At 38.9% G+C, this 26297-nt stretch overlaps 1 protein-coding gene across 1 annotated transcript; it reads left to right on the forward strand.

The window, feature by feature from the left end:
- The first annotated feature begins 2069 nt into the window (after positions 1-2069).
- On the forward strand, positions 2070-24760 carry LOC148164439 (DNA topoisomerase 2-binding protein 1-like). The gene is made up of 7 exons (XM_088022242.1): positions 2070-2216; positions 2450-2561; positions 11941-12104; positions 13092-13229; positions 15156-15245; positions 15419-15580; positions 24456-24760. Exons 1-7 carry the CDS (start codon positions 2070-2072, stop codon positions 24597-24599), a joined length of 957 nt encoding a protein of 318 aa, XP_087878368.1. The 3' UTR covers positions 24600-24760.
- The last annotated feature ends 1537 nt before the right edge of the window (positions 24761-26297 follow it).

Raw genomic sequence — 26297 nt, forward strand, 5'->3', positions numbered from 1 at the left:
GAGATCAGTGCCACACACTAGATTTTGGGTGTATTTTGGTCTATTAGAAGAAAGTGCCTCCTAAAATTTTAAAGAAAGACTTATATATGTACAAAATAAGGGTTGATACAATGAAGGGATGGAATATGAATGTAAAGATGAAAATTATAAAAGATTATGTAAAAGGAATTGATAAGATAGGAAGTTGTTTGAAAAAAGAAAGAAGATTTAAAAAGAAAAGAAAAAACGGAGAGAATGCGATCAGGCAGGAGACTAGAACAAAGCCATACACTAGTGATTTAGGATATATTTTGATCTGTTATAAGAAACTGTACCTCAAAACTTTAGAGAGAACAACTTATATATATATGCGCCATAAATAAGGATAACTACCATGAAGGGACAGAATATGACTCTAAAAATGAAAAATAAAAATTCTTTAAAAGTGATTGATAAGATGCTGGTTGTAAAAGGGAAAAAGAAAAATTCAACAAAAAAGTTAAAAAAAATTAACTTTGAAAGACTAATGAATCACGGTAAAAAAGCCATGAATTCTATGTGCAGTATTCCCTTAGCGCTGGGGTTCTCCCGTTCTCATTGATCGGTGAACTTGGTCTTGGCTGGCTGTTCGTGTTGATCTTCTGGGGGAGGGACGTGTTGCCATGGTTCCCAAATATCTCTTCCGGAGGCGGAATTGCCCTGCCCTTGTCGGTCGGGACTAAGTAAGCTGCTTGGGTTTGCTCTCAGATGCTTTTGTTCCCTGCAAGCTTTCCCTATGGCTTTGGAGGACGAGAGTGAAAATGGGGGCCTCCAGTCTCCGCCCCAGAGGAGCGGAGAACTCAGGGCCCCACTCCTCAGAGCGCCCCCAGAGAAAAGCAGTCAATCACTGCCGTCTCCCCAGTCTCCGGCCGTACTCCGTGCTCACCTGGCCTGTGACCGAGCGTTTCTATCTCTGGCACCTGCTCGGTGTGGAGTCTCCAAACCCAGCCGATCCCTGCGGTGCGCTCTCCTGCCGCTCCTCCTGGAGGAGGAAGGGGAGTCTCCCCGGATCTGCCACTTGTTGGGTCCCTGCTGGAGGAGCAGTGGCCTGATTGTGTCGCCGATCACAGTTTATGGCAACCCCAAGCTGAGATCCCGCGCCTCGGCTCCGTCTCTGCAGCCGGCTTCCCCGCTCCGATACCTGGGAGCTCTGGTGCACTCAGGCACCCCCGGTCGTTCTGTGACCCCCGAGGGTCCTGAGACCACATTGTCCTGCAAGGGTTCCACCCCCCACTTAGCCACTGGAGCGACGTCCCTCAGCAGAGCTAACTTCTAAAAGTTCTGATTTTGTGCTCCGCGGCTCTATCACTTGCCAGAGCGGCCGATGGAGGGCCCCTCCCCCGCCGTCTATCCTCCCGAATATCGCCTCGGATTCACTTCTCCGCACGTCCTACCTTCCAGAAAGTGGTCGCTTTTCCGTTCAGAGAGTTGTTGCTATTCTTTTCTTCGATCTCCTGTTGAGTTCGTAGGTGTTCAGAATGGTTTGATCCCTATTCATCCCAATTCCTGAGACCAGATGAAATCCAGGTCTCCTACTCTTCCGCCATCTTGCTCCGCCCGCCCCCCACATTTGTTCTTTGGATTTGTATGTGTTCCTTTCTGAATTCTCCTGGTTTTTTTCTCCTTGGGCTTTACCTTGAAGACAGAATGATTCCTGTCCCTCATCTTTGGTCATCTTTTTTCCCCCATTTTCTCATATCACATGATTATGTCTCTGCACTAGGTAGATTTTCTCCAAGTGTAACATTGCTTTCATTTTACAAATTTAGGTTACATTTTACTGATGAAAGCTTGGTATTTAAAGAAAAGTTTGGGAGAAGCCCACAGGTAACACCATTTGCCCTTTTAAAAAGCTAATTAATTGCATTTATTTATAAGCTCTAGAAATAGGCTGTCTCTTCTGCATGTACTTTTTACATTGCAGAATTTGTGTTTAATTTCATCTTGGTTAAGACAGATGAGAATATTTGCCTGAATTTGTTCTTAGTCATATTTGGATAACATCACACTGCAGCATTTTATTGCCCTCAGCTGTCTGTGATCCCGAAAACATGCGTGTGACTGAAGCCCCAAAACACCCGATCTCTGAAGAACTGGAAACACCGGTAAAAGACAGCCACCTGATCCCTACACCTCAAGCCCCCAGTATTGCCTTCCCCCTAGCCAACCCACCAGTGGCCCCACACCCTCGAGAAAAGGTTACTTTATCCTTAGTGTGATGATACACCTTTTTGATATTACTGTTACGCTGCATTAAGAATTTCCTGATACCACCAGCAAGAGTTCACAAATGTTGAAACTGCATTTCTTTGCATGCTGTTATTTCTGTATTTGATAAGTCAAAGGACTAAAAATGTCACTTAAAACCATCTACCTGATTGATAGCCTCTTTACTGTTAATTTTTTCTAAAATAAAACTCTTCCATTTCAGATTATAACAATAGAGGAAACACATGAAGACTTAAAAAAACAGTATATATTCCAGTTGTCATCTCTGAATCCTCAAGAACGTATTGATTATTGTCATCTGATTGGAAAACTAGGTACAAGTATTTTAAGTTAAAAATGTAACCTTCCTATTCTCGGGGGGCGGAGCAAGATGGCGGAGGAGTAGGAGACCTGGATTTCGTCTGGTCTCAGGAATTCAGCTGAATAGGGATCAAACCATTCTGAACACCTACGAACTCAACAGGAGATCGAAGAGGAGAGTAGCAACAACTCTCTGAACAGAGAAGCGACAACTTACTGGAAGAGTCATATTTTATCCCTTCGTAGTAGTTACCCTTATTTTTGGCAAATATATATAAGTTGTTCTCTCTTTAAAATTTTGAGATACAGTTTCTTCTAACAGATAAAAATATACCCTAAATCCCTAGTGTATGGTTCTGTTCTAGTCTCCTGTCTGATCACATTCTCTACCTTTATTCTTTTTTTTTTAATCTTCTTTCTTTTTTCAAACAACTTCTTATCTTATCAAGTCCTTTTATAAAATATTTTATAATTTTTATCTTTACAGTCATCTTCTGTCCCTTCATTGTATCGACCCTTATTTTGTACATATATGTCTTTCTTCCTTTAAAATTTTAGGAGGCACTTTTTTCTAACAGATCAAAATACGCCCAAAATCTAGTGTGTGGCACTGATCTATGCACTAGCCTGATCATATTTGATCACATTCTGCTTTTTTTGTATTGTTCTGTTTTTGTTTTTATCTTTTTTTTTCTCTCTCTCTCTTTCTTTTTTCTTTCTTTCCCTTTCTTTTCCCCTGGTTTCAGGTCTTTTCTGATTTGTATACAGTATATTTGCTGGGGACGTTGTAAACCTGTTAGCATTTTGTTCTCTCATTCATCGATTCTCCTCTGGACAAAATGACAAGTCGAAAAAAATCACCTCAGCAAAAAGAACAAGAGGTAGTACGGTCAGCCAGGGACCTACTCAATACGGACGTTAGTACGATGTCGGACCTAGAGTTCAGAATCATGACTTTAAAGATACTAGCTGGGCTTGAAGAAAGCGTGGAAGTTATTAGAGAAACCCTTTCTGGAGAAAGAAAAGAACTAAAATCTAACCAAGTCGAAATCAAAAAGGCTATTGATGAGGTGCAATCAAAAATGGGGGCACTAACTGCTAGGATAAATGAGGCAGAAGAGAGAATCAGTGATATAGAAGACCAAATGATGGAACGTAAAGAGGCTGAGAAAAAGAGGGAGAAACAACTACAGGATCACGAGGGCAGAATTCGAGAGATAAGTGATTCGATAAGACGAAACAACATTAGAATAATTGGGATCCCAGAAGAAGAAGAAAGAGAGAGAGGGGCAGAAGGTATATTGGAGCAAATAATAGCAGAGAACTTCCCTAATGTGAGGAAGGAAACAGGCATCAAAATCCAGGAGGCACAGAGAACCCCTCTCAAAATCAATAAAAATAGGTCAACACCCCGACATCTAATAGTAAAACTTACGAGTCTCACAGACAAAGAGAAAATCCTGAAAGCAGCTCGGGAGAAGAGATATGTAACCTACAAGGGTAAAAATATTAGATTGGCAACAGACCTATCCACAGAGACGTGGCAGGCCAGAAAGGACTGGCAAGATATCTTCAGAGCACTAAACGAGAAAAATATGCAGCCAAGAATACTATATCCAGCTAGGCTGTCATTGAAAACAGAAGGAGAGATAAAAAGCTTCCAGAACAAACAAAAACTAAAGGAATTTGCAAACACGAAACCAGCCCTCCAAGAAATATTGAAAGGGGTCCTCTAAGCAAAGAGAGAGCCTAAAAGCAGCAAAGATCAGAGAGGAACACAGACAACATACAGTAACAGTCACCCTACAGGCAATACAATGGCACTGAATTCATACCTTTCAATAGTTACCCTGAATGTAAATGGGCTCAATGCCCCAATCAAAAGACACAGGCTCTCAGATTGGATTAAAAAACAAGACCCATCCATATGCTGTCTGCAAGAGACTCATTTTAGACCCAAAGACACCCCCAGATTGAAAGTGAGGGGGTGGAAAACCATTTACCATGCTAATGGACACCAAAAGAAAGCTGGGGTGGCAATCCTTATATCAGACAAACTAGATTTTAAAACAAAGACTGTAATAAGAGATGAGGAAGGACACTATATCCTACTTAAAGGGTCTATCCAACAAGAAGACCTAACAATCGTAAATATCTATGCCCCGAACGTGGGAGCAGCCAATTATATAAGGCAATTAATAACAAAAGCAAAGAAACACATTGACAACAATACAATAATAGTGGGGGACTTTAACACCCCCCTGACTGAAATGGACAGATCCTCTAAGCAAAAGATCAACAAGGAAATAAAGACTTTCAATGACACACTGGACCAAATGGACTTCACAGACATATTCAGAACATTCCATCCCAAAGCAACGGAATACACATTCTTCCCTAGTGCCCATGGAACATTCTCCAGAATTGATCACATCCTAGGTCACAAATCAGGTCTCAACTGGTACCAAAAGATTGGGATCATTCCCTGCATGTTTTCAGACCACAGGGCTTTGAAACTAGAACTCAATCACAAGAGGAAAGTCGGAAAGAACTCAAATACATGGAGGCTAAAGAGCATCCTACTAAAGAATGAATGGGTCAACCAGGAAATTAAAGAAGAATTTAAAAAATTCATGGAAACCAATGAAAATGAAAACACAACTGTCCAAAATCTTTGGGATACAGCAAAGGCAGTCCTGAGAGGAAAGTATATAGCAATACAAGCCTTTCTCAAGAAACAAGAAAGGTCTCAAATACACAATCTAACCCTACACCTAAAGGAGCTGGGGAAAGAACAGCAAATAAAGCCTAAACCCAGCAGGAGAAGAGAAATAATAAAGATCACAGCAGAAATCAATGAAATAGAAACCAAAAGAACAGTAGAACAGATCAACGAAACTAGGAGCTGGTTCTTTGAAAGAATTAACAAGATTGATAAACCCCTGGCCAGACTGATCAAAAAGAAAAGAGAAATGTCCCAAATCAACAAAATCATGAATGAAAGAGGAGAGATCACAACCAACACCAAAGAAATAAAAACAATTATAAGAACACATTATGAGCAACTCTATGCCAGCAAATTAGATAACCTGGAAGAAATGGGTGCATTCCTAGAGATGTATCAACTACCAAAACTGAACCAGGAAGAAATAGAAAACCTGAATAGACCTATAACCACTAAGGAAATTGAAGCAGTCATCAAAAATCTCCCAAGAAACAAAAGCCCAGGGCCAGATGGCTTCCCAGGGGAATTCTATCAGACATTTAAAGAAGACTTAATACCTATTCTCCTGAAACTGTTCCAAAAAATAGAAATGGAAGGAAAACTGCCAAACTCATTTTATGAGGCCACCATTACCTTGATCCCAAAACCAGACAAAGATCCCATCAAAAAGGAGAATTACAGACCAATATCCTTGATGAACATGGATGCAAAAATTCTCACCAAAATACTAGCCAATAGGATCCAACAGTACATTAAAAGGATTATTCACCACGACCAAGTGGGATTTATCCCTGGGCTGCAAGGCTGGTTCAACATCCGCAAATCAATCAACGTGATACAATACATTAACAAAAGAAAGAACAAGAATCATATGATTCTCTCAATAGATGCAGAAAAAGCATTTGACAAAGTACAGCATCCTTTCTTGATCAAAACTCTTCAAAGTATAGGGATAGAGGGTACATACCTCAATATCATAAAAGCCATCTACGAAAAACCTACAGCGAATATCATTCTCAATGGGGAAAAGCTGAGAGCTTTTCCCCTAAGGTCAGGAACGCGGCAGGGATGTCCACTCTCACCACTGCTATTCAACATAGTATTAGAAGTCCTAGCCACAGCAATCAGACAACAAAAAGAAATCAAAGGCATCCAAATCGGCAAAGAGGAAGTCAAACTCTCACTCTTTGCAGATGATATGATACTGTATGTGGAAAACCCAAAAGACTCCACCCCAAAACTGCTAGAACTCACACAGGAATTCAGTCACGTAGCAGGCTATAAAATCAATGCACAGAAATCAGTGGCATTCCTATACACCAACAACAAGACAGAAGAGAGACAAATCAAGGAGTCGATCCCATTCACAATTGCACCCAAAAGCATAAGATACCTAGGAATAAGTTTAACCAAAGAGGCAAAGGATCTGTACTCAGAAAACTATAAAATACTCATGAAAGAAATTGAAGAAGACACAAAGAAATGGAAAAACGTTCCATGCTCATGGATTGGAAGAACCAACATTGTGAAGATGTCAATGCTACCTAGAGCAATCTACACATTCAATGCAATCCCCATCAAAATACCATCCATTTTTTTCAAAGAAATGGAACAAATAATCCTAAAATTTGTATGGAACCAGAAGAGACCCCGAATAGCCAGAGGAATCTTGAAAAAGAAAAGCAAAGCTGGCGGCATCACAATTCCGGACTTCCAGCTCTATTACAAAGCTGTCATCATCAAGACAGTATGGTACTGGCACAAAAACAGACACATAGATCAATGGAACAGAATCGAGAGCCCAGAAATGGACCCTCAACTCTATGGTCAACTTATCTTTGACAAAGCAGGAAAGAATGTCCAGTGGAAAAAAGACAGTCTCTTCAACAAATGGTGTTGGGAAAATTGGACAGCCACATGCAGAAGAATGAAACTGGATCATTTCCTTACACCACACACAAAAATAGACTCCAAATGGTTGAAAGACCTAATCGTGAGACAGGAGTCCATCCAAATCCTAAAGGAGAACACAGGTAACAACCTCTTCGACCTCAGCCGCAGCAACTTCTTCCTAGAAACATCACCAAAGGCACAGGAAGCCAGGGCAAAAATGAACTATTGGGATTTCATCAAGATAAAAAGCTTTTGCACAGCAAAAGAAACAGTCCACAAAACCAAAAGACAACCGACAGAATGGGAGAAAATATTTGCAAATGACATATCAGATAAAGGGCTAGTGTCCAAAATCTATAAAGAACTTATCAAACTCAACAACCAAAGAACAAATAATCCAATCAAGAAATGGGCAGAAGACATGAACAGACATTTTTCCAAAGAAGACATCCAAATGGCCAACAGGCACATGAAAAAGTGCTCCACATCGCTCGGCATCAGGGAAATCCAAATCAAAACCTCAATGAGATACCACCTCACACCCGTCAGAATGGCTAAAATTAACAAGTCAGGGAACGACAGATGTTGGCGGGGATGTGGAGAAAGGGGAACCCTCCTACACTGTTGGTGGGAATGCAAGCTGGTGCAACCCCTCTGGAAAACAGTATGGAGGTTCCTCAAACAGTTGAAATTAGAGCTACCGTTCGATCCAACAATTGCACTACTGGGTATTTACCCCAAAGATACAAATGTAGGGACCCGAAGGGGTACGTGCACCCCAATGTTTATAGCAGCAATGTCCACAATAGCCAAACTGTGGAAAGAGCCAAGATGTCCATCGACAGATGAATGGCTAAAGAAGAAGTGGTATATATACACAATGGAATATTATGCAGCCATCAAAAGGAATGAGATCTTGCCATTTGCAACGACGTGGATGGAACTGGAGGGTGTTATGCTGAGTGAAATAAGCCAATCAGAGAAAGACATGTATCATATGACCTCACTGATATGAGGAATTCTTAATCTCAGGAACAAACTGAGGGTTGCTGGAGTGGTCGGGGGTGGGAGGGATGGGGTGGCTGGGTGATGGACATTGGGGAAGATATGTGCTACGGTGAGCGCTGTGAGTTGTGTAAGACTGTTGAATCACAGATCTGTACTTCTGAAACAAATAACGCAACATACGTTAAGAAAAAAGAAAAAGAAGAAGATGGCAGGAGAGGAAGAATGAAGGGGAGTAAGTCAGAGGGGGAGACGAACCAGGAGAGATGACGGACTCTGAAAAACAAACTGAGGTTTCTGGAGGGGAGGAGGGTGGGGGGATGGGTTAGCCTGGTGATGGGTATTGAGGAGGGCACGTTCTGCATGGAGCACTGGGTGTTATGAACAAACAATGAATCATGGAACAGTACACCAAAACAAATTATGTAATATATGGTGATTAACATAACAATAAAAAATGAAAAAAAAAATGTAACCTTCCTTGGAAGTCAGTGTAGTTGATATCATTTGTAAGATGTACAAATTGAGAGAAAAAAGATGGGTGGGGCACCTGGCTGGCTCAGGTGGTAGAACACGCGATTCTTGATCTTGGGTTCATGAGTTTGGGTGTGAAGCCTACTTAAAAGATGGGTAACTTGTCTTAGGCAGTATGTATTGACTCAGCATTAGAACTTTGACTTTATATAGGTCTAAATCTAAAGTCACTGGGTCATAGGATTTAAACATTTAAAGATTTAAATTGAAACCAACCATTAAAATGATTTAAGAATCTCTTGTGCTGCCTTGGGCTTTTGTTCACTGATGAAATCATTGAAATTATAGACTTAAAATAAAACTACATTTTTGTAAAGTTGAAGGCACAGTAATACCCAGAGAGGAGCTCCTCCTTATGTAACATTCTTATTCCATTATTATCAGACTCTCCACCTGACATCATTCTGGAAGCAGCATACTAGACAGGTAACCTGGTGCTCTAAGCAGTACCGTCCAGTAGAAAGATAGCAAAAGCCACATGTTAAATTTTAAACTTAGTAGTAGCCACATTTTAAAAAGGAAAAAAATCGAGTGAAATTAATAAAGCATATATTTTATTTAACCTATACACAAAGTGTTATATTCAACATGTAATTAATATAAAATATCAATGAGATTTTACCCTTTTTTTTTTTCCTTACTAAGTTTTTGAAATCTCGGGTATATTTTGCACTTCTAGCACATCTCAATTTGGTCTGGCTGTGTTTCAGGTGTCTGATAGTCACATGTGGCTAGTGGCTACTGTATTGGACAAAGTAGCTCTATAGAGTTAGGGAAAGTATAGGAAGAGAACTCAGTCTGACAGCTTCATATAGAGGAAAACTTAAATAACGGTTATTTTTAATGACGGCCCTGAGTCAAGAAAAGATTAAATGTAACTTAGTGCTGTCCTTTTAAGAATGTGGAAAGCCATGATTTTTTTTTTTAAAGATTTCTGTCAAATACAGTCATACAGTTGAGAAGCTGTGTTTCTTGGAAACTGGACTCAATGTGGAACACTGTTTCCTGGTCACCCAATAAGTTAGAGTTAGAAATCAAAATTGTTCAACTTTACCTAGAGCTTTCAGAACAGAAGAAGCTGCTTCATGTGTCTGTCTCCTATATTTTGTTCCATCTCTGTAAACTCTGGACAAGAGTAATATCAACTAGCAGAAGACAGAAGAGAGGCAGATGAGGACAGACTGTGCTGGAACTGAGTCTGAATAGAAAGTTTTTGATAGTAAAATGCAAAGAGACCCTTCATTTTATAAATGAAGCAACTGTGGCCAACTGATTCACATAAATAGTCTATTATGTTGTCTGGATTACAGAATAAATCTGTTAAATAGAATTAGATCCCAATAGAATAGGGAATTTTCACCTTCTTGTTCTTTTGTCACTCCGATCCTGGGTGAGTTACTCTGTACTTGTGTCATCATGGGTAGATTACAGATAATACTAGTAATCTACCTTCATAGAGTTGTGAGGATTAAATGAGTTAATCCGGAGCACTTCCAACAGTCTCTGGTGTATACTATGTGCTCAAACAGTTGCCTCTCTTAGTCATCTGTAGAGCATGAATAGAGTTCAAATGTTTCATTGAATTCTTACAAAGTCTTTAATACAACTCTTTCTAACCCATAATCAGGTTAACTTCTAAAGTATAAATCAAAAATCAATCAATAAAAGCCATGCTTTACATAAGTTTATGCCTTCTTTCCTCAAAGTCAGGCATCGTACAGCTGTATCTGAGAAGAGGGTTCAGCTTCCACCCGCTGCTTCATCTCTATTTCCCTAGCGTGTGTGTTTTCCTTCTAAGCTTCTGCGTTGGGCTGCTGACCTTATTTCCACTCAAAAAATTTTCCTCTGCTTTTAGTCTGTAGGAGCCCCTTTTTGACTTCCATCTCCTTGATTACCCATTTTCAATGCTTGGAAATTGCAAAAGTAGTTGAGACTTAAGAAATATACTAACAGTAGTAAATGGCATCTATTTATATTCTGTTTTTATATCTTAATTGTAACAAACCAAGTGCAGACAAACAGGAAAGTTTGCATAAGGATTTAGTATTGAAATAGGAAAGAATTTTTGTTAATTAATTTAGATCTGATAATAGCATTAGGGCTGTATAAGAAAATTACCATGTATTTTAGAGATGCATACTGAATGGATAGGGGTAGAGTCACAGGATGTCTAGAACTTTTTTTTTTTAAGATTTTATTTATTTATTTGCCAGAGAGACAGTGAGAGAAGGAACACAAGCAGGGGGAGTGGGAGAGGGAGAGGGAGAAACAGGCTTCCTGCAGAGCAGAGAGCCTGATTATGGGGCTCGATCCCAGGACCTTGAGATCATGACCTGAACCGAAGGCAGATGCCCAACAACCGAGCCACCCAGGCGCCCTGGAACTTACTTTAAAATAGTTAAGCCCAAAGGGGGTATACTGAAATAAGGATGGCAAAATTTTGATAATTTAAGAATCAGTATGTTGGATTTCATTTTACTATTTTTCTATTTTAAATTTTCATTAAAAATATGGGGGGGGGCACCTGGGTGGCTCAGCTGGTTAAGCGTCTGCCTTCGGCTCAGGTCATGATCCCGGGGTCCTGGGATCAAGTCCCACATCAGGCTCCCAGCTCAGCAGGGAGCCTGCTTCTCCCCCTGACCTTCTCCCCTCTCATGCTGTTTCTCTCTCTCTCTCAAATAAATAATTAAAATCTTTAAAAAAAAATTATGGGGGGCATGCCTGGGTGGCTCAGTTGGTTGGGCATCTGCCTTTGGCTCACATAATGATCCCAGGGGCCTGGGATCGAGTCCTGCATCGGGCTCCCTGCTCAGCGGGGAGTCTGCTTCTCCCTCTGCTGCCGCCCCCCCCCGCGCTTGTGCTCTCTGTCTCTACCTACCTCTGACAAATAAAATATTTAATAAAAATAAAGTAAAAATATTATAGGGGTTAAGTGGCTGACTTTGGCCCAGGTCATGATCCCAGGGTCCTGCTTCTCCCTCTCCCTCTGCCTGCCGCTCCCCCTGCTTGTGCTCGCTGTCAAATCATCTTTAAAAAATACATATTTCTTATTTTATTTCATTATGTTAGTAAAAAAATATTTTAAAAAATGTATGTGAAGTAAAATAATTGTCAGTCAAGGTTTTTCAGTTTATTTGGTGCATTTTATTTATAAATAATTTCTATGCAGAGTTGACATGTCTTTCCTAGGAAGAAGTTAAGAATTCCAATCACGTATCAATTTTTCTCTACTTTAGGTGGATTAGTAATAGAGAAACAGTGCTTTGATCCCAATTGTACACACATTGTTGTGGGACATCCACTTCGAAACGAGAAGTATTTAGCCTCAGTGGCAGCTGGGAAATGGGTGCTTCATCGCTCCTACGTGGAAGCATGCCGGACTACTGGACACTTCGTGCTGGTATGTATTCAAACTAACATGAAGAATCATTTTTCGTTAAAAGTAATTGTCCTAATTGATTCTAGTATCTACACTAACCATTCATATAATTGAAATAACCAAATATGACCAATTAGATTATACCAATTTTACAAGGTCCAGATTAACAGAGCAAAAAAATTTAGAGATCACAGACCCAGATTCTCAGTTATATGAGTTTTATTTAATTTTAATCTGGGCTTTTTTTTCCCCCTCTTTGGAATAACATTAGAAAACTTCAGGATTACTTCATTGTAAACTTTTTATCCTTACTGCCAGCCCATTAAATATTAAATTGTTTGGGGACGTGTGGGTGGCTCAGTCAGTTAAGCATCTGCCTTTGGTTCAGGTCATGATCGCAGGGTACCGGGATCAAGTCCCGCATTGGCTCCTTGTTCGGTGGGGAGCGTGCTTCTCCCTCAGCCCCTCCCCCCTGCTCATGCTCACACTCAGCTCGCTCTCCCTCTGACAAAATCTTTTTAAAAAAGAACATTTTTTTTTTAAATATTGTCTGAAATATTTTGGTCCCTAACTAACCATCACAGTAATATCTATCATGTAGTTTTTGAAGTTTTCAATCAAGATCCCTTAGGGATATGATTTCTTTGGACAGGTAATCAAGGTGTTAACACATACCTCCACTGAGAACATGTCCTTCTGTGAAGTTCATCTTAAAATGGATGAAGCCCAATAATCTATATATTACCAATTACTAAGGTGTAGTTACCTGTATTTCTTAGAAACGTATGCAGTATTTTTCTGATTTCTAATTAAAAGCCAGATATACTTGACCCTCCTATGAAGCCAAATTAATGTACATTTCTTTCCTCTATGTTCATAAACTGATGCTTATTTAGTGCTCTGTATTTATAACAACTGAATGTATAGCTTTTAACTCTTAAATGATCGTGGACTCCTTGAGGACATATTGTAGGACCAGATCCAAAGTTTATTCTACTAATTGTCTAGGAAGAAGACTATGAATGGGGAAGTAGTTCCATACTCGATGTTTTGACTGGAATCAATGTTCAGCAACGAAGACTAGCACTTGCAGCAATGAGATGGAGGAAAAAACTCCAGCAAAGACAAGAATCAGGCATCGTTGAGGTATTAACATATATATGGTGATATGAACGGCATTCAGTGTCATGACTATTACAGATTTTAATTTTAAGAGAATATGCTTATTAACAAAATAATAATTCTACTTGTCTTTTATGCTTTGTTGATATACTTAGTTTGGGCATTCTAAATTGGGCTTAATGTTAATTCCTAATTTTAATTATGATTACAAGGAAGATATATATAATGTTGATGGCTCTATTAAAAATATATGTGTAAATGGGGTGCCTGGGTGGCTCAGGCAGTTAGGCATCCAATTCTTGATTTTAACTCAGGTCATGATCTTAGGGTGATGAGATCAAGCCCTGCCATCGGACTCCTCGCTCAGCCTGGAGTTTGCTGGAGATTCTCTCCCTCTTCCTCTGCCTCTCTCCCCACTGTGCATGTGCACACTAGTGCACATACTGTCTCTTAAATACATAAATCTTTTATTATTATTATTTTTTTAAGATTTTGTTTATTTGACAGAGAGAGACACAGCCAGAGAGGGAACACAAGCAGGGGGAGTGGGAGGGAGAAGCAGACTCCCCGCTGAGCAGGGAGCCCAATGCGGGGCTCGATCCCAGGACACTGAGATCATGAGCTGAGCCGAAGGCAGATGCCTAACGACTGAGCCACCCAGGCACTCCCATAAGTCTTTTTTTTTTTAAAAGTAAAAAGACATAAAAATAATTTAAATATATGTGTAAAATGTGACCCATACTGTATTTCTTCCAAAGACTCTTCAGCATCTACCTTCAAGGGTTCTTAACATGGGATCCACAGACTCTCCCAAAGGAGTTGTAGATCACATTCAGGAAGGCTGTTTATACACTTTGGATGGGGCAGGGAATACATCCTTATTTTTACTAACCTCCAATTGAAAACATTTCCTTTTATTATAGAAGTCTAGGTAAAAATCACAGCACTATTAATAGTACTTGTGATTTTACCCCAACAGAAATAAGATATCTTTGCTTTGCATTATAATTCCAAGTATCTTGAGATACTGCTTATGTTCAATTTTTTTTCATTGAAATATAGTTGATGCACAGTGTTACATTAGTTTCAGGTATGTAACAGATTTGACAACAATTCATTATGCTCACCACAAGTGTAGCTACCATCTGTCTTTATACTTCAAAATTATAATAATCTATCCAGCCACCACTATTTATTTAATTCATTAATATAGAAGCACATCTGTCACAAATTTGTAAATATTTTATTTTTAATAAAATGGGTTTTTTTGTAATCCTTTACACTTTATGTTAAAACCAGTATTTTAAAACATTATTAATATAGCACAGAAATTACATTTCAATAAAGCTGTTTCTTTAAAAGAATTATTTAGAGAACAGATCCATAGGTTTCACTGGACTGTCAAAGGGGTCCATGGCTCACATAAAGGTTAGAAACCCAAGTTTTAAATAATCTTGTGCGATGTATTCTGAGTTCTCTCCTGTGTCCAAGCCCTTGTTAGCCTTAATTCCCTTCTTTTAGAGTAATTCCACTGGCTTTTGTTGTTATTCCCTAGTGAAATGTTTTATATTTCTAATTCACAAACATTTTCAAGAGAAATATAAGGAGGGCTTCATCTAATTTGAGAAGTTGTGCATTAAGTTCTACCCTGGATTAATTATAAGAAAAAATACAAGAAAAGGCTAAACAAAAGTCAAGTTGCTTTGTTTTCATGTTATTCATTAAAACATTTTCCTTCATTCTTCAAGTATTTATTGATGACCTACTGTGTGCCAAACACCATGGTTGTGTGTTTTCAGAATATTCTGACCAGAGACAATTACCACTGTGGCACTTGGTAAAGGTTATAAGATTATTTGTTGACATAAAACTAAATTTACAGATAAAATAATGTATTATTTGCATTTATTTCCCAAATAATTTCAACACTGATTATATTTTCATTTGTAGGGGGCATTTAGTGGGTGGAAAGTTATCTTATATGTTGACCAATCCCGAGAAGCAGGATTCAAACGCCTTCTTCAGTCAGGAGGAGCAAAGGTTTGTATTCAGTCAATTTACAGAATTTTTTACACAAATTATTTTTCAAACAAGGTTGCTATGATCAGTTCTTAATTTTCGGTACTTGGTGAGATGACAATCCTTAAGTACAGATGATACAGTTGAACTACTCTGGGAAACTGATAGCTTCTTATTTCTTATTTTTTCTTTAGGTACTACCTGGTCATTCTGTACCTTTATTTAAAGAAGCCACACATCTCTTTTCTGACTTCAATAAACTGAAACCAGATGACTCAGGGGTTAATATAGCAGAAGCTGCCACCCAAAATGTGTACTGCTTGAAAACAGAGTACATTGCTGATTATCTGATGCAGGTTTGTAAGATTTTGTCCTTGATCTCCTCATCACCAGAGATAGGCTTATATATATAGGGATGTGACCACACAGCAAAACCCTTGGCTTGTTTATTAATAGCATGTTTGGCTCCAGTTCGCTTTCATTTCATTCAGTTTCATTCTACTTTCTATAATAATGAGTACATATGTAAACATTTAGCTTGGAGTTAAATGAAGCAGGTATAAAAATCTAAGTACCTCTGGGCGCCTGGGTGGCTCAGATGGTTAAGTGACTGCCTTCGGCTCAGGTCATGATCCTGGAGTCCCGGGATCGAGTCCCACATCGGGCTCCCTGCTCAGCAGGGAGTCTGCTTCTCCCTCTGACCCTCCCCCGTCTCATGCTCTCTCTCTCTTTATCTCCTTCTCTCTCTCAAATAAATAAAATCTTAAAAAAAAATTAAAAAAAATCTAAGTACCTCTAAAAGTTTTAAAAGTGCCCTCTATAATGTTGGAATATTGCTGTTCACAAATAGCCTAAGTTTTGATTTGAATGAGCAAAGAAAAATCTTTCTGATGCCAGAACACCTAAAATGCCATCAGGAATCAGCAAGGTAGGATACATGATAATAAATGTCTCACTCCAAAGGATTTCAAACATAATGGTATAGAAATAAGGGGAAGCCAAAACTTAGCCTGCTGTGTAATTTTTACTGTTTGTGTTTGGGAGTTGCTCAGGATATATAGAAAGAATGGCTAAAACATAAACAATAAAACCTTTGTCATAAAGCGGTGGGATGTACTGATTGGAATTGGTAAGCCAATACTAACTCCTAGAAACACCTAAATCACTTTTTTTAAAAACTCAAGTTTTTTTGTTCCCTGCTTTTCTCAGGGTTGTATTGTGTGTCAGACACTAGATTTCTGGAGGAATGCAGTGGGGGGAGTGGGCTGCTCTGTATTTCTACATCTGAGCTCATTATTTCCTACCTAGCTCTCAGAAGTAGAGAAAACAGAATACTTCTGTGGGGGCAAAGCAGTAGACTAGGGAAGGGAGAGTAGTGACTTCATGTTCAAGTTCATGGTCAAGATAAGCCAAGCACAAGTAAGGCTCTTGAGATAGGCCCACCCCAGTGTTCTGACCTCAGGTTAAATGCTGAGGGGGGGGCGGGGGGGAGCATTAATTAAAAAGCTGGGTGCAGTGGCTGCAGGGATCTTGGTGATGAAAGCCTTCAACATGTCCTTAGCCATACTGTTCCAATCTGGATGGTCACCGTCTACTTCTACAAACTGGTGTCATCCCAGGATCTCCATTCATCATCCTTTCTCTTCTCTGTTGGATCTCCTGTTTCTATATCCCATGTCATCCTGATCTGCTCTCATCTGGTTGAAGGTGTTCTTATAGTAACTTCTTGAGAAAGCACATGGGAGATAAACTGAGATTTTCTTTGTGTGAAAATTCTTTTTTTCTGTGATTGCATTTCTTTTATCGTTTAGATGGGCATCAAATTCTAGGTTGGAACCTATTTTCTCCTTAGACTTTTGATTGCTTATCTCCTTGCTTCTAGTGTTGCTGTTGAGTAGTTAAAGCCATTTTGATTCATAATCTGTTATATGTAACTAATCTAGTAGGAAGCTCTTTTTGTCCCTAGTTTTCTGAAATTTCAAAATGATAGGCTATCATGAGGGTCTCTTTTTATTATACTGCACATGGTAGGCCTCTTCTGGTTTGGTAACTTGTGTCTTTCAGTTCTGGGAAATCTTGAATTATTTCAATGATGATTTTTTTTCCCTCCACTTTCTGTTCTCTCTAGTACTTCTGCTACTTGTATATTGGATCTTCTTATTTCACCACTATTTTTATAATCTTCACTTTTTGAGAGGTTCCCTCAGTTCAGTCTTCTCCTTTTATCAGCTCTTCATTTTGCGATCATGTTTTTAATAATCAGGACCTTTTTAAAAGTTTTTTGAATTTACATTTTAATTTTTTAATATCTTTTTTGCTTCATAGATGTAATACCTTCTACTGGATCTCAGAGGATTTATTGATTTTTTTTTAACTTATTTCGGTATATTCTCTATCCACTAAACTGCATTTTCCTCTTTGTTTGGGTCTTTGTCTAAGCTGATTGGAAGTACTGAGCACACAGTTGGGTCTTGGCAGTTTTGATCCGGATGCAATAGTCTTTGTGGTCTAATTGTTGGGGACTGTCGTCTGGGTTCATACTTGCATATACTTCTTGAATTGTTTCAATTGCTCCAAAGAGGAATCTTCCAGTCTGCCTGAAGGAAGAATCTGGCCACCTTTTTTTTTTTTTGAGATACAATGACATATGACATTAATTTCAGATGTTCAGCATAAGAGTTGTATGTATTCATGACTATATATGCAAAATTATCACCATACATAATGAGATTTTCTTTCTTATGATAAGAACTCCCAAGATTGAGTCTCTTCCAACTTTCAAATATACCATACAATATTAACAACTACAGTCACCATGTTGTATATTACATCCTCAGGGCTTATTTTATAACTGTAAGTTTGTACCTCTTGTTCACCCTTACCCATTTCCCCCAGCCCTCACACCCTGCATCTAGCAACCCCCAGTCAGTTCTTTGTATCTATCTCATTTGGGTTTTTTTTTATTTTTTTATTTTTTTAAGATTTTATTTATTTATTTGACAGAGAGCACACGAGCAGGGGGAGTGCAAGAGGGAGAAGCAGGCTCCTTACTGAGCAGGGAGCCCGATGCGGCAGTCAATCCCAGGATCCTGGGATCATGACCTGAGCCGAAGGCAGATGCTTAAATGACTGAGCCACCCAGGCACCCGTTTTTTATATTAGGTTCCACTTGTAAGTGAAATCATCTAGTATTTGTCTTTTTCTGACTTATTTCACTTTGCATCATGCCATCAAGGTCCATCCATGTTGCTGCAGTTGGCAGGGTTTCCTTGGCTGAAATATTTTTTTATGGCTGATTAATCCATTGTGTGTGTGTGTGTGTGTGAATTTTCTTTATCCATCTGTCAGTGGACACTCAGGTTTTCATATCTTAGCTATGGTAAATAATGCTGCAGTGAACATAGGAGAGCAGATATCTTTTTGAATTAATGTTTTTATTTCTTTTGGATAAATACATAGAGGTTGGAACTGTTGAATCATAAGGTAGTTCCTTTTTTTTAAGATTGTATTTAACACAGTGTTATTAGTTTCAGGTGTGCAATATAATGATTCAACAATTGCTCAGTGCTCATCGAACTAAGTGTACTCTTAAGGTAGTTATATTTTTAATTTTTTGAGGAAAAAAATAATGGCTGCATCAGTTTACATTCCCACCAGAAGTACACAAGAGTTCTCGTTTCTCCATATCCTCATCAACACTTGTCTTTTTGATAACAGCTATTCCAACATGTGTTAGGTAATATCTTGTTATGATTTTGATTTGCGTTTCTTTGATGATTAGTGACGTTGAGCACCTTTTCGTATACCTGTTGACCATCTGTGTCTTTGGGGAAATGTCTATTCAGATCTCTGCCCATTTTTTAATCACATGGTTTGGGATATTAACCCCTATCCGATAGATGATTTGCAAATATTTTCTCCCTTTCTTAGGTTGCCTTTCCTTTTGCTGATGGTGTCCTTTACTATGCATGAGCTTTTTAATTTGATGTCTCCCCACATGTTAATTTTTGCTTGTGTTTCTTTTCATTTTGGTGTGAAATCCAAAAAATTTTTACCAAGACCAATGTCAGAGAGCTCATGACGTATATTTTCTTTTAGTTTTATAGTTTCATGTCTTTCATCCGAATCTTTAATCCATTTTGAGTTTATTTTTGTGTATGGTATAAGATAGTGGTCCTGTTTCAGTCTTTTGCATGTAGCTGTCTAGTTTTTCCAACACCATTTATTGAAGAAACTGTCCTTTTCCTTTTGTATGTTCTTGGCTCCTTTGTAATTGATCGAGTATGCCTGGGTTTATTTCAGGGTTTTCTGTTCTGTTCTCTTGATCTGTGTGTCTGTGTATGTGGTAGTACCATACTGTTTGGTTACCATAGTTTTGTAATACAGTTTAAAATCAGGGAGCATGATGCCTCCAGCTTTGTTCTCCTTTCTCAAGATTGCTTTGGCTAGGGGCGCCTGAGTGGCTCAGTCATTAAGCGTCTGCCTTCGGCTCAGGTCATGATCCCAGGGTCCTGGGATCGAGCCCCGCATCAGGCTCCCTGCTCCACGGGAAGCCTGCTTCTCCCTTTCCCGCTCCCTCTGCTTGTGTTCCCTCTCTCGCTGTGTCTCTCTGTCAAAAAATAAATAACTCTTAAAAAAAAAAAAAGATTGCTTTGGCTATTTGGAGTCTTTGTGATTCCATACAAACTTTAGGATTGTTAGTTCTATTTCTAGAAAAAATGCCATTGAAATTTTGATAGGGATTGCATTGAATCTGTGGGTTGCTTTGGGTAGTGTGGACATTTTAATAGTGTTAATTTTTCCAGTCCATGAGCATGGAATATCTTTCCATTTATTTGTGTCATCTTCTATTTCATCAGTGTTGCCTAGTTTTCTTTTTTTTAAGATTTTATTTATTTGACAGAGAGAGAAATAGCAAGAACAGGAACACAAGCAGGGGGAGTGGGAGAGGGAGAAGCAGGCTTCCCGCCGAGCAGGCAGCCCAATGCAAGGCTCAATCCCAGGACCTGAGCCGAAGGTAGACGCTTAAGACTGAGCCACCGAGGCGCCCCAATGTTGTCTAGTTTTCAATGTACAAGTCTTTTATCTCCTTGATTAAATTTGTCCCTATTTTATTCTTGATGCAATTGTAAATGGAATTTTCCTTTATATTTGAAATGGCTTTCTTTTAAAAAGGGTATCGTTGGGTTTTTTTTATTCTTTAGACTGTTTAGTCCATCGTGTAATTATTGATATGATTGGATTTAGGGTTTTTTTTTTTTTTTTGCAGTTTTCAATTTGTCTTTGTTCCTGTGTTCTTTCTTTCTTGCCTTTTTTGTTGGAGGCAGGGTGTGTTTTGCTCTATGGATTATAATATACTTAACTTTTTATAGTCTAGCTAAAATGATATTGTGCCACTTCACATGGAATGTAGAAATCTTACACTCATATAGGTTCCTTTACTTCCCCTATCCTTTAAACCAGGGGCCAATAAACTGTAGCCCACAGGCCAAACCCTCTCCACTGCCTGTGTTACAAAGTTTTACTGGAACACAGCTCCATTCACTCATTTACATGTTCTCTCTTCTGCTTTTGCAGTGCAACACTGGGCTGAGTAATTGCAACAGAGACCATCTCTCCCACACAGCCTGAAATATTTAGTGTCCGGTCCTTCAACGTAAAGCAGGGGCCAGCAAACTTTCTGTAGACTTGTATATTTTCCCTTGTCTCTTACAGCTCCACAGAACAGTGTTCTGCCATAAAGCAAAACTTGCTTAAACGGTCCTATGTATTTTGAGGAAATTAAAAGGAAAAATACAGTCTTATATTTATCCTATCTGGTATCAGTTTTCCTTCAGCCCAAAACTTTGATTTGTAGTATAAGTCTGATGGGACCAATTCTAGTTTTCTTTTATTTGAGAGTGTCTATTTTACCATTATGCCTGAAGGATCTTTTTGTAGGGCATAGGATTTAGGGTTGATAGTGTTTTTTACTAACGACTCCACTTTCTGCTGGCCTCCGTTATTTCTGAGAAGTCAGTGGTAATTTGATTTCTTCTCCTGTATGCAGTGCAGTGTCTCATTTTTTCTTCTGGCTGTTTCATCTTTGATTTTCACCATTTATGATACTTCCAGGTGTAGTTTCTTTATATTAATCCTGCTTTTTCTGCAGAGCTTCTTCAATCTGTAAATTTCTCTCTTTCACCAAACTTGAGAAATTTTGACAATTACTTCTCCATTCTTTCCTGTCTATATGGGAATTTAATCACTCGTACCTTTTGATATTGTCCCACAGGTCCCTCCCTCAGGTCCTTCAGGCCATATTTACTTTCTGTGTTTTCTGATTGACTAATTCCTATTTATTACTTCACTGATTTTTTTCCTGTTATTTTCATTCTAAAGGCTCTTACAGGAGATTTTCTTATTTAGATATTAAATTTTTTTATATCTAGAATCAGCTCTTTTTTATGGTTTCTATTTTTCTACTTTTTCATTTCACTCATTTCAAGGATAAGAGCTGCTTTGGTATCATTGTCTACTATTTCCAACATCGGGGTCATGAGCAAGACTGCTTTTATTTTGAGGTAATCGGTAGCTTTACATGCAATTGTAAGAAATAATAGTTTCCCCCAGGGGATGATATCTTGCAACAATATAAGACAGTATTACAGCCAGGATATTGACCTGATGCAATCCAAACTTATTCCGATTTCCCCACTTTTTTTTAAGATTTTATTTATTTGAGAGAGAGAGAATGAGAGAGAGCACGAGGGGGAAGAGGGTCAGAGGGAGAAGCAGACTCCCTGCTGAGCAGGAAGCCCGATGTGGGACTCGATCCCAGGACTCTGGGATCATGACCTGAGCCGAAGGCAGTCGCCTAACCAACTGAGCCACCCAGGCGCCCCCAATTTCCCCACTTCTGCTTCATGTGTCTGCCACCACAGTCAAGATACAGAACAATCTATCGCTACAGCAATCATTCATTTTGCCTTTTTTTTTTTTAACTACACCCACCTCCTTCCCTTCATTCTCTTCTCCCAGCGGTCTCTTACACCTGTCAACCACTAATCTGTTGTCAGTGTCTTTAAATCTTAAATGGAATCAATATAGTGTGTAATCTTTTCGGATTGGCTTTTTTTTTTTTTTAAGATTTCATCTATTTATTTGACAGAGAGAGAGCAGGAACACAAGCAGGGGGAGTGGGAGAGAGAGAAGCAGGCCTCCCGTTGAGCAGGGAGCCTGATGTGGGATTCGATCCCGGGACTCCAGGATCATGACCTGAGCCGGAGGCAGACACTTAACGACTGAGCCACCCAGGCGCCCCGGCTTTTTTTTTTTAGCAAGATTCCCTTCGGAATCATTCAGGTGTTGCTTGTATCAGTGATTTTATTACTTTTTATTGAACATTTGAGATCTACAGCTTAACCATTAGCCTATTGAAGGACATCTGGGTTGTTTCTACTTTGGGGCTATTATGACTAAAGCTGCTATGAACATTTTTTTGCACATATTTTATGTGGAAATAAGATTTCATTGCATTGGGATAAATTCCTAAGTGTGTTTCCAGAGTGGTCATATTTTACATTCCTACCACTGTTATAAGTGATCGTTTTTCTGTATCCTTATTGGCATTTGTCACTTTTTTTTAGCCATTTCAGTTGGTATGTAGTAATCTCTCATTGTGGTTTTAATTTGCAGTTCCATAATGGCTAGTCAAGAGTGAATGCCTTTGGTGTGCTTCATAAATGTCATGAGGTGTGAGGTTTTCACAGAAGGTGTGAAGTTTAGGTCACTCAGAATGTCCAATTGCTCCACCGTAAAAGAACTGTCCTCCACTTAGTTGCTTTTACACCTTGGTCAAAATTCAGTTTGGCATATGTTGGGGGTCTATTGATCTAGGTCTTTCCCTCTGCAATAGCATCTTTCTTCTTATATCTGATATTAGGTAGCGATTCCTCTTTACTCTTCTTTTTCAAGATCCTTTTAGCTTTTCTAGGGCCTATACCTTTTAAGTTTTTAAATAAGCTTATCTATATGCCTATGAAAACATCTTGCTACGATTTTGATAGGAATCACATTAAACCTACAGATCAATTTAAGTGAATTGACATCTTCACTATGTTCAGTCTTTCAGTCCATGAATACAGCATATTTAAGTCGTCTTTGATTTCCTTCATGAACATTTTGTAATTTTCAATACATATAAGTTTTAGATCTTTATTGGGTTTTTGGATTCTGATTGTTTTTTCTTGAGAATGGGTCATGTTCTTCAGATGTGGAGTAATTTGCATGCGTCTAAGTTGTAAAAACTAGATTCTGTTACGTTCCTTAGGGAATGCCATTCTGTTTGCTTACCAGGCACCTCTTGCAGTGAGTGCGGGATCAAAGCTTTAGCCTTACTTGAGCCGCCTCTGCGCATCCATGGTGAGAGGGCAAAGATTTGGGCAGATTTCATACCCGAGTGTGAGGCTTCCCCTGCTCCCTCCTGGGATTTCCCACCTCATTTTCCAGTGGCTGTGGTTTCAGGCCATTACTACATGTTTTCTGTTGTGACTTGGCCCTCATAATACCGACTTCTCCTTACAACAAAAACAAAAATGAAGAGAAATTCACTCCCTACCCAGTGTCAACCCCTTTGGTATTTGCCTGATCTCATTTCCTCTCCAGTGTCTTGGGGTAGTTGCTTTTAACATATTTGGGTCGGAAGTTGTCATCCAGGGAAGAGTTGAATCAAAAGGCACTTACTCAGTATTTTATGGTGATGCATTTTCATGTTTTCCAGTCTGCCATCTTGCTAGAAAATTTTTATCACACTTTTAATGAGGGAAAGGTCGTTTTGGGTTGGAATATGGTTGTGAGGAAGAGAATTTTAAGGGTTTTAGAGGCAATGTATGAATTTTGGCTTTAACTCCTGCTAGTTATATGTTATTTAACCTTTTTTTATCTTATCTGTAAAATAAAAAAACACCTACCTCACATGTTTAAATATTTTTAAAAATCGACACTAAGTATAAGGTGTCACTTCTTAACCATACCTTTTTACAAATGAAACCATTATCAAGATCTGAGCTGGCCCCATTCCACCTGAGCTATAAATCTATTTTTCTGATAAAAGGTGAGATTTTGTCACACAGGTTCTGTTCCCTAAATGTGATAAGTGCTAAGTAGCATACCTTAAAAGACAAATCTCAAGTTTTTTCTGGTTCAAAAGCACAGTCAAGGAAAAATGAACAGTGTTTTTCCCTTTTATAGGAATCCCCTCCTCAAGTAGAAAATTACTGTCTGCCAGAAGCGATTTCATTTCTTCCGAATAATAAGGAACCTGGGCCTGGATTATCACAGAAGAGGAAAGCTCCTACAGAGAAAAATAAAATCAAACGACCTAGAGTAAACTAATCATGTTTACTCTTTAGTCACCAAACATTAGTATTTTAATTATAAAGCCTGAATGTTACTGTCTTGGATTTGCATAGTAATTTAAAGACAAGCGGCTGTAGAAGAATTCAGCTTCAGAGTATAATGATGACCTTGCTTGTAGTTAGTTTTTAACACCTGAAATTTTAACCACTGAAATATTAACTTTTACCTGAAATAACAAAACAGATCCTCAGCCATCTTGTCATTAAACCACATTGAAGTGTGTATGGGGCTGTTTATTTAATATCCGAGGCTGTAGCTTAGTGGAAGTTTTAGTAAGGTGATGGATTTTACTTTAAAATGCCAGCTTTAATTCGTAACAATAAGGAAGTTATCAACTGGGATTTTTTTCATGTTTTCCCTGATTCTTCTCACCCCTTTCCCTCTTTTTAACAGGAGCCTGAGTACAAGGTTTGAGGAACTGAGGCTTTAAACTTAAATATGTGAGTGTATATATGTATATGCATGTTTGTACAGATCTCCATGATGTTTGCCAAGTTTGGGTGCCAAAACTTGGAAAATAATAAATAAAAGTGACTCAAATTAGTTAAGTTTTTAAATGCAAAGCATTTTGGTGTCCATTCTCTTTTTGAAGCAATAAATGATTTGTAAAATATAGCTTAAAAAAGAAATTGCTGGGGCACCGGAGTTGTGCAGGTGGTTGAACATCCGACTCTTGGTTTCAGCTCGGGTGGCTCAGGTCATGGGATCAAGTCCCAGGTCGGGCTCCGGGCTGAGCTCGGAGTCTGCCTGGATTCCCTGTCCCTCTCCCTCAGCCCCCTCCCTCCCTAAAATAACTTTTTAAACTCAAAAATCGCTAGTTATATTTCTGATGTTTGTTACTTATGTAGGCTATTATATTAGTGGGTTAAAACCCTTTTATTGGAACTACAAGATTGCATTAGCCTGTATTAATCTAAACCTAAACACCAAATGCTACATGTGTTACCACAGTCCTCTAAATGTAAAGCTACCTCATTTTGCTGAAAGGAAGAACCAGAATCAGAACTATGATTTTGATGTAAATGGCCCCATTTCATAATGACTCTTGAAAGGCAAACTCAAATGGTGAAGGGTGGAAGTTCTTATCCTAGACACAAAACCCCTCAAGTTTTTTATCGGGTCTTCCTCTGAATGGAGGGAAATAGAGGGGGTTATCCCGGCCCTTCAGTTTTTGGCTTTGAACTAAATTCACAGCTCAGGTCAAAAATTCCTACACAGCCAAAGAGATAGCATTGTCGTGTAACCATGCCCCTCCCCAAACAGAAACCCCCGACCTGGTTTTATGGGGGCCATTTTGTGTGAGTAGAGTCTTTTCACTCTTTTCCCTGGCAGCTTGTGGCAAGTTTCCCCAAATTTCATCCCTTAGATTCTTTGCAATAGTCACTACTGTTCAAAACAACTTCACGAGTGCTCTGTGAAAGTAAATGTTAGATCCTCTTTGTCCCTAGCCCAGATAAAATTACATAATGTACCATTTTCTTTTCTGCCAAGATTATGAACTGTTTTTCCAGTCAGTTCTTAAACATAGTTTATAAATTTAAGAGTCCAGATTTCACCTGCTCCTCCTGATTCTCCAGACTCTGTCAGCCATTTCCGCTTTGGCTTCCACTCTCAGACTCTAGATGCCCTAATGCCAGCAAGGCCTTACACGCAAGTAGTTCTAAGCACAGGAAG

Source organism: Eumetopias jubatus, unplaced genomic scaffold (assembly GCF_037043125.1).
Source record: "Eumetopias jubatus isolate StellerSeaLion01/CBP00866 unplaced genomic scaffold, mEumJub1_p1.0 scaffold_4, whole genome shotgun sequence".
NCBI classification, from domain to species: domain Eukaryota; kingdom Metazoa; phylum Chordata; class Mammalia; order Carnivora; family Otariidae; genus Eumetopias; species Eumetopias jubatus.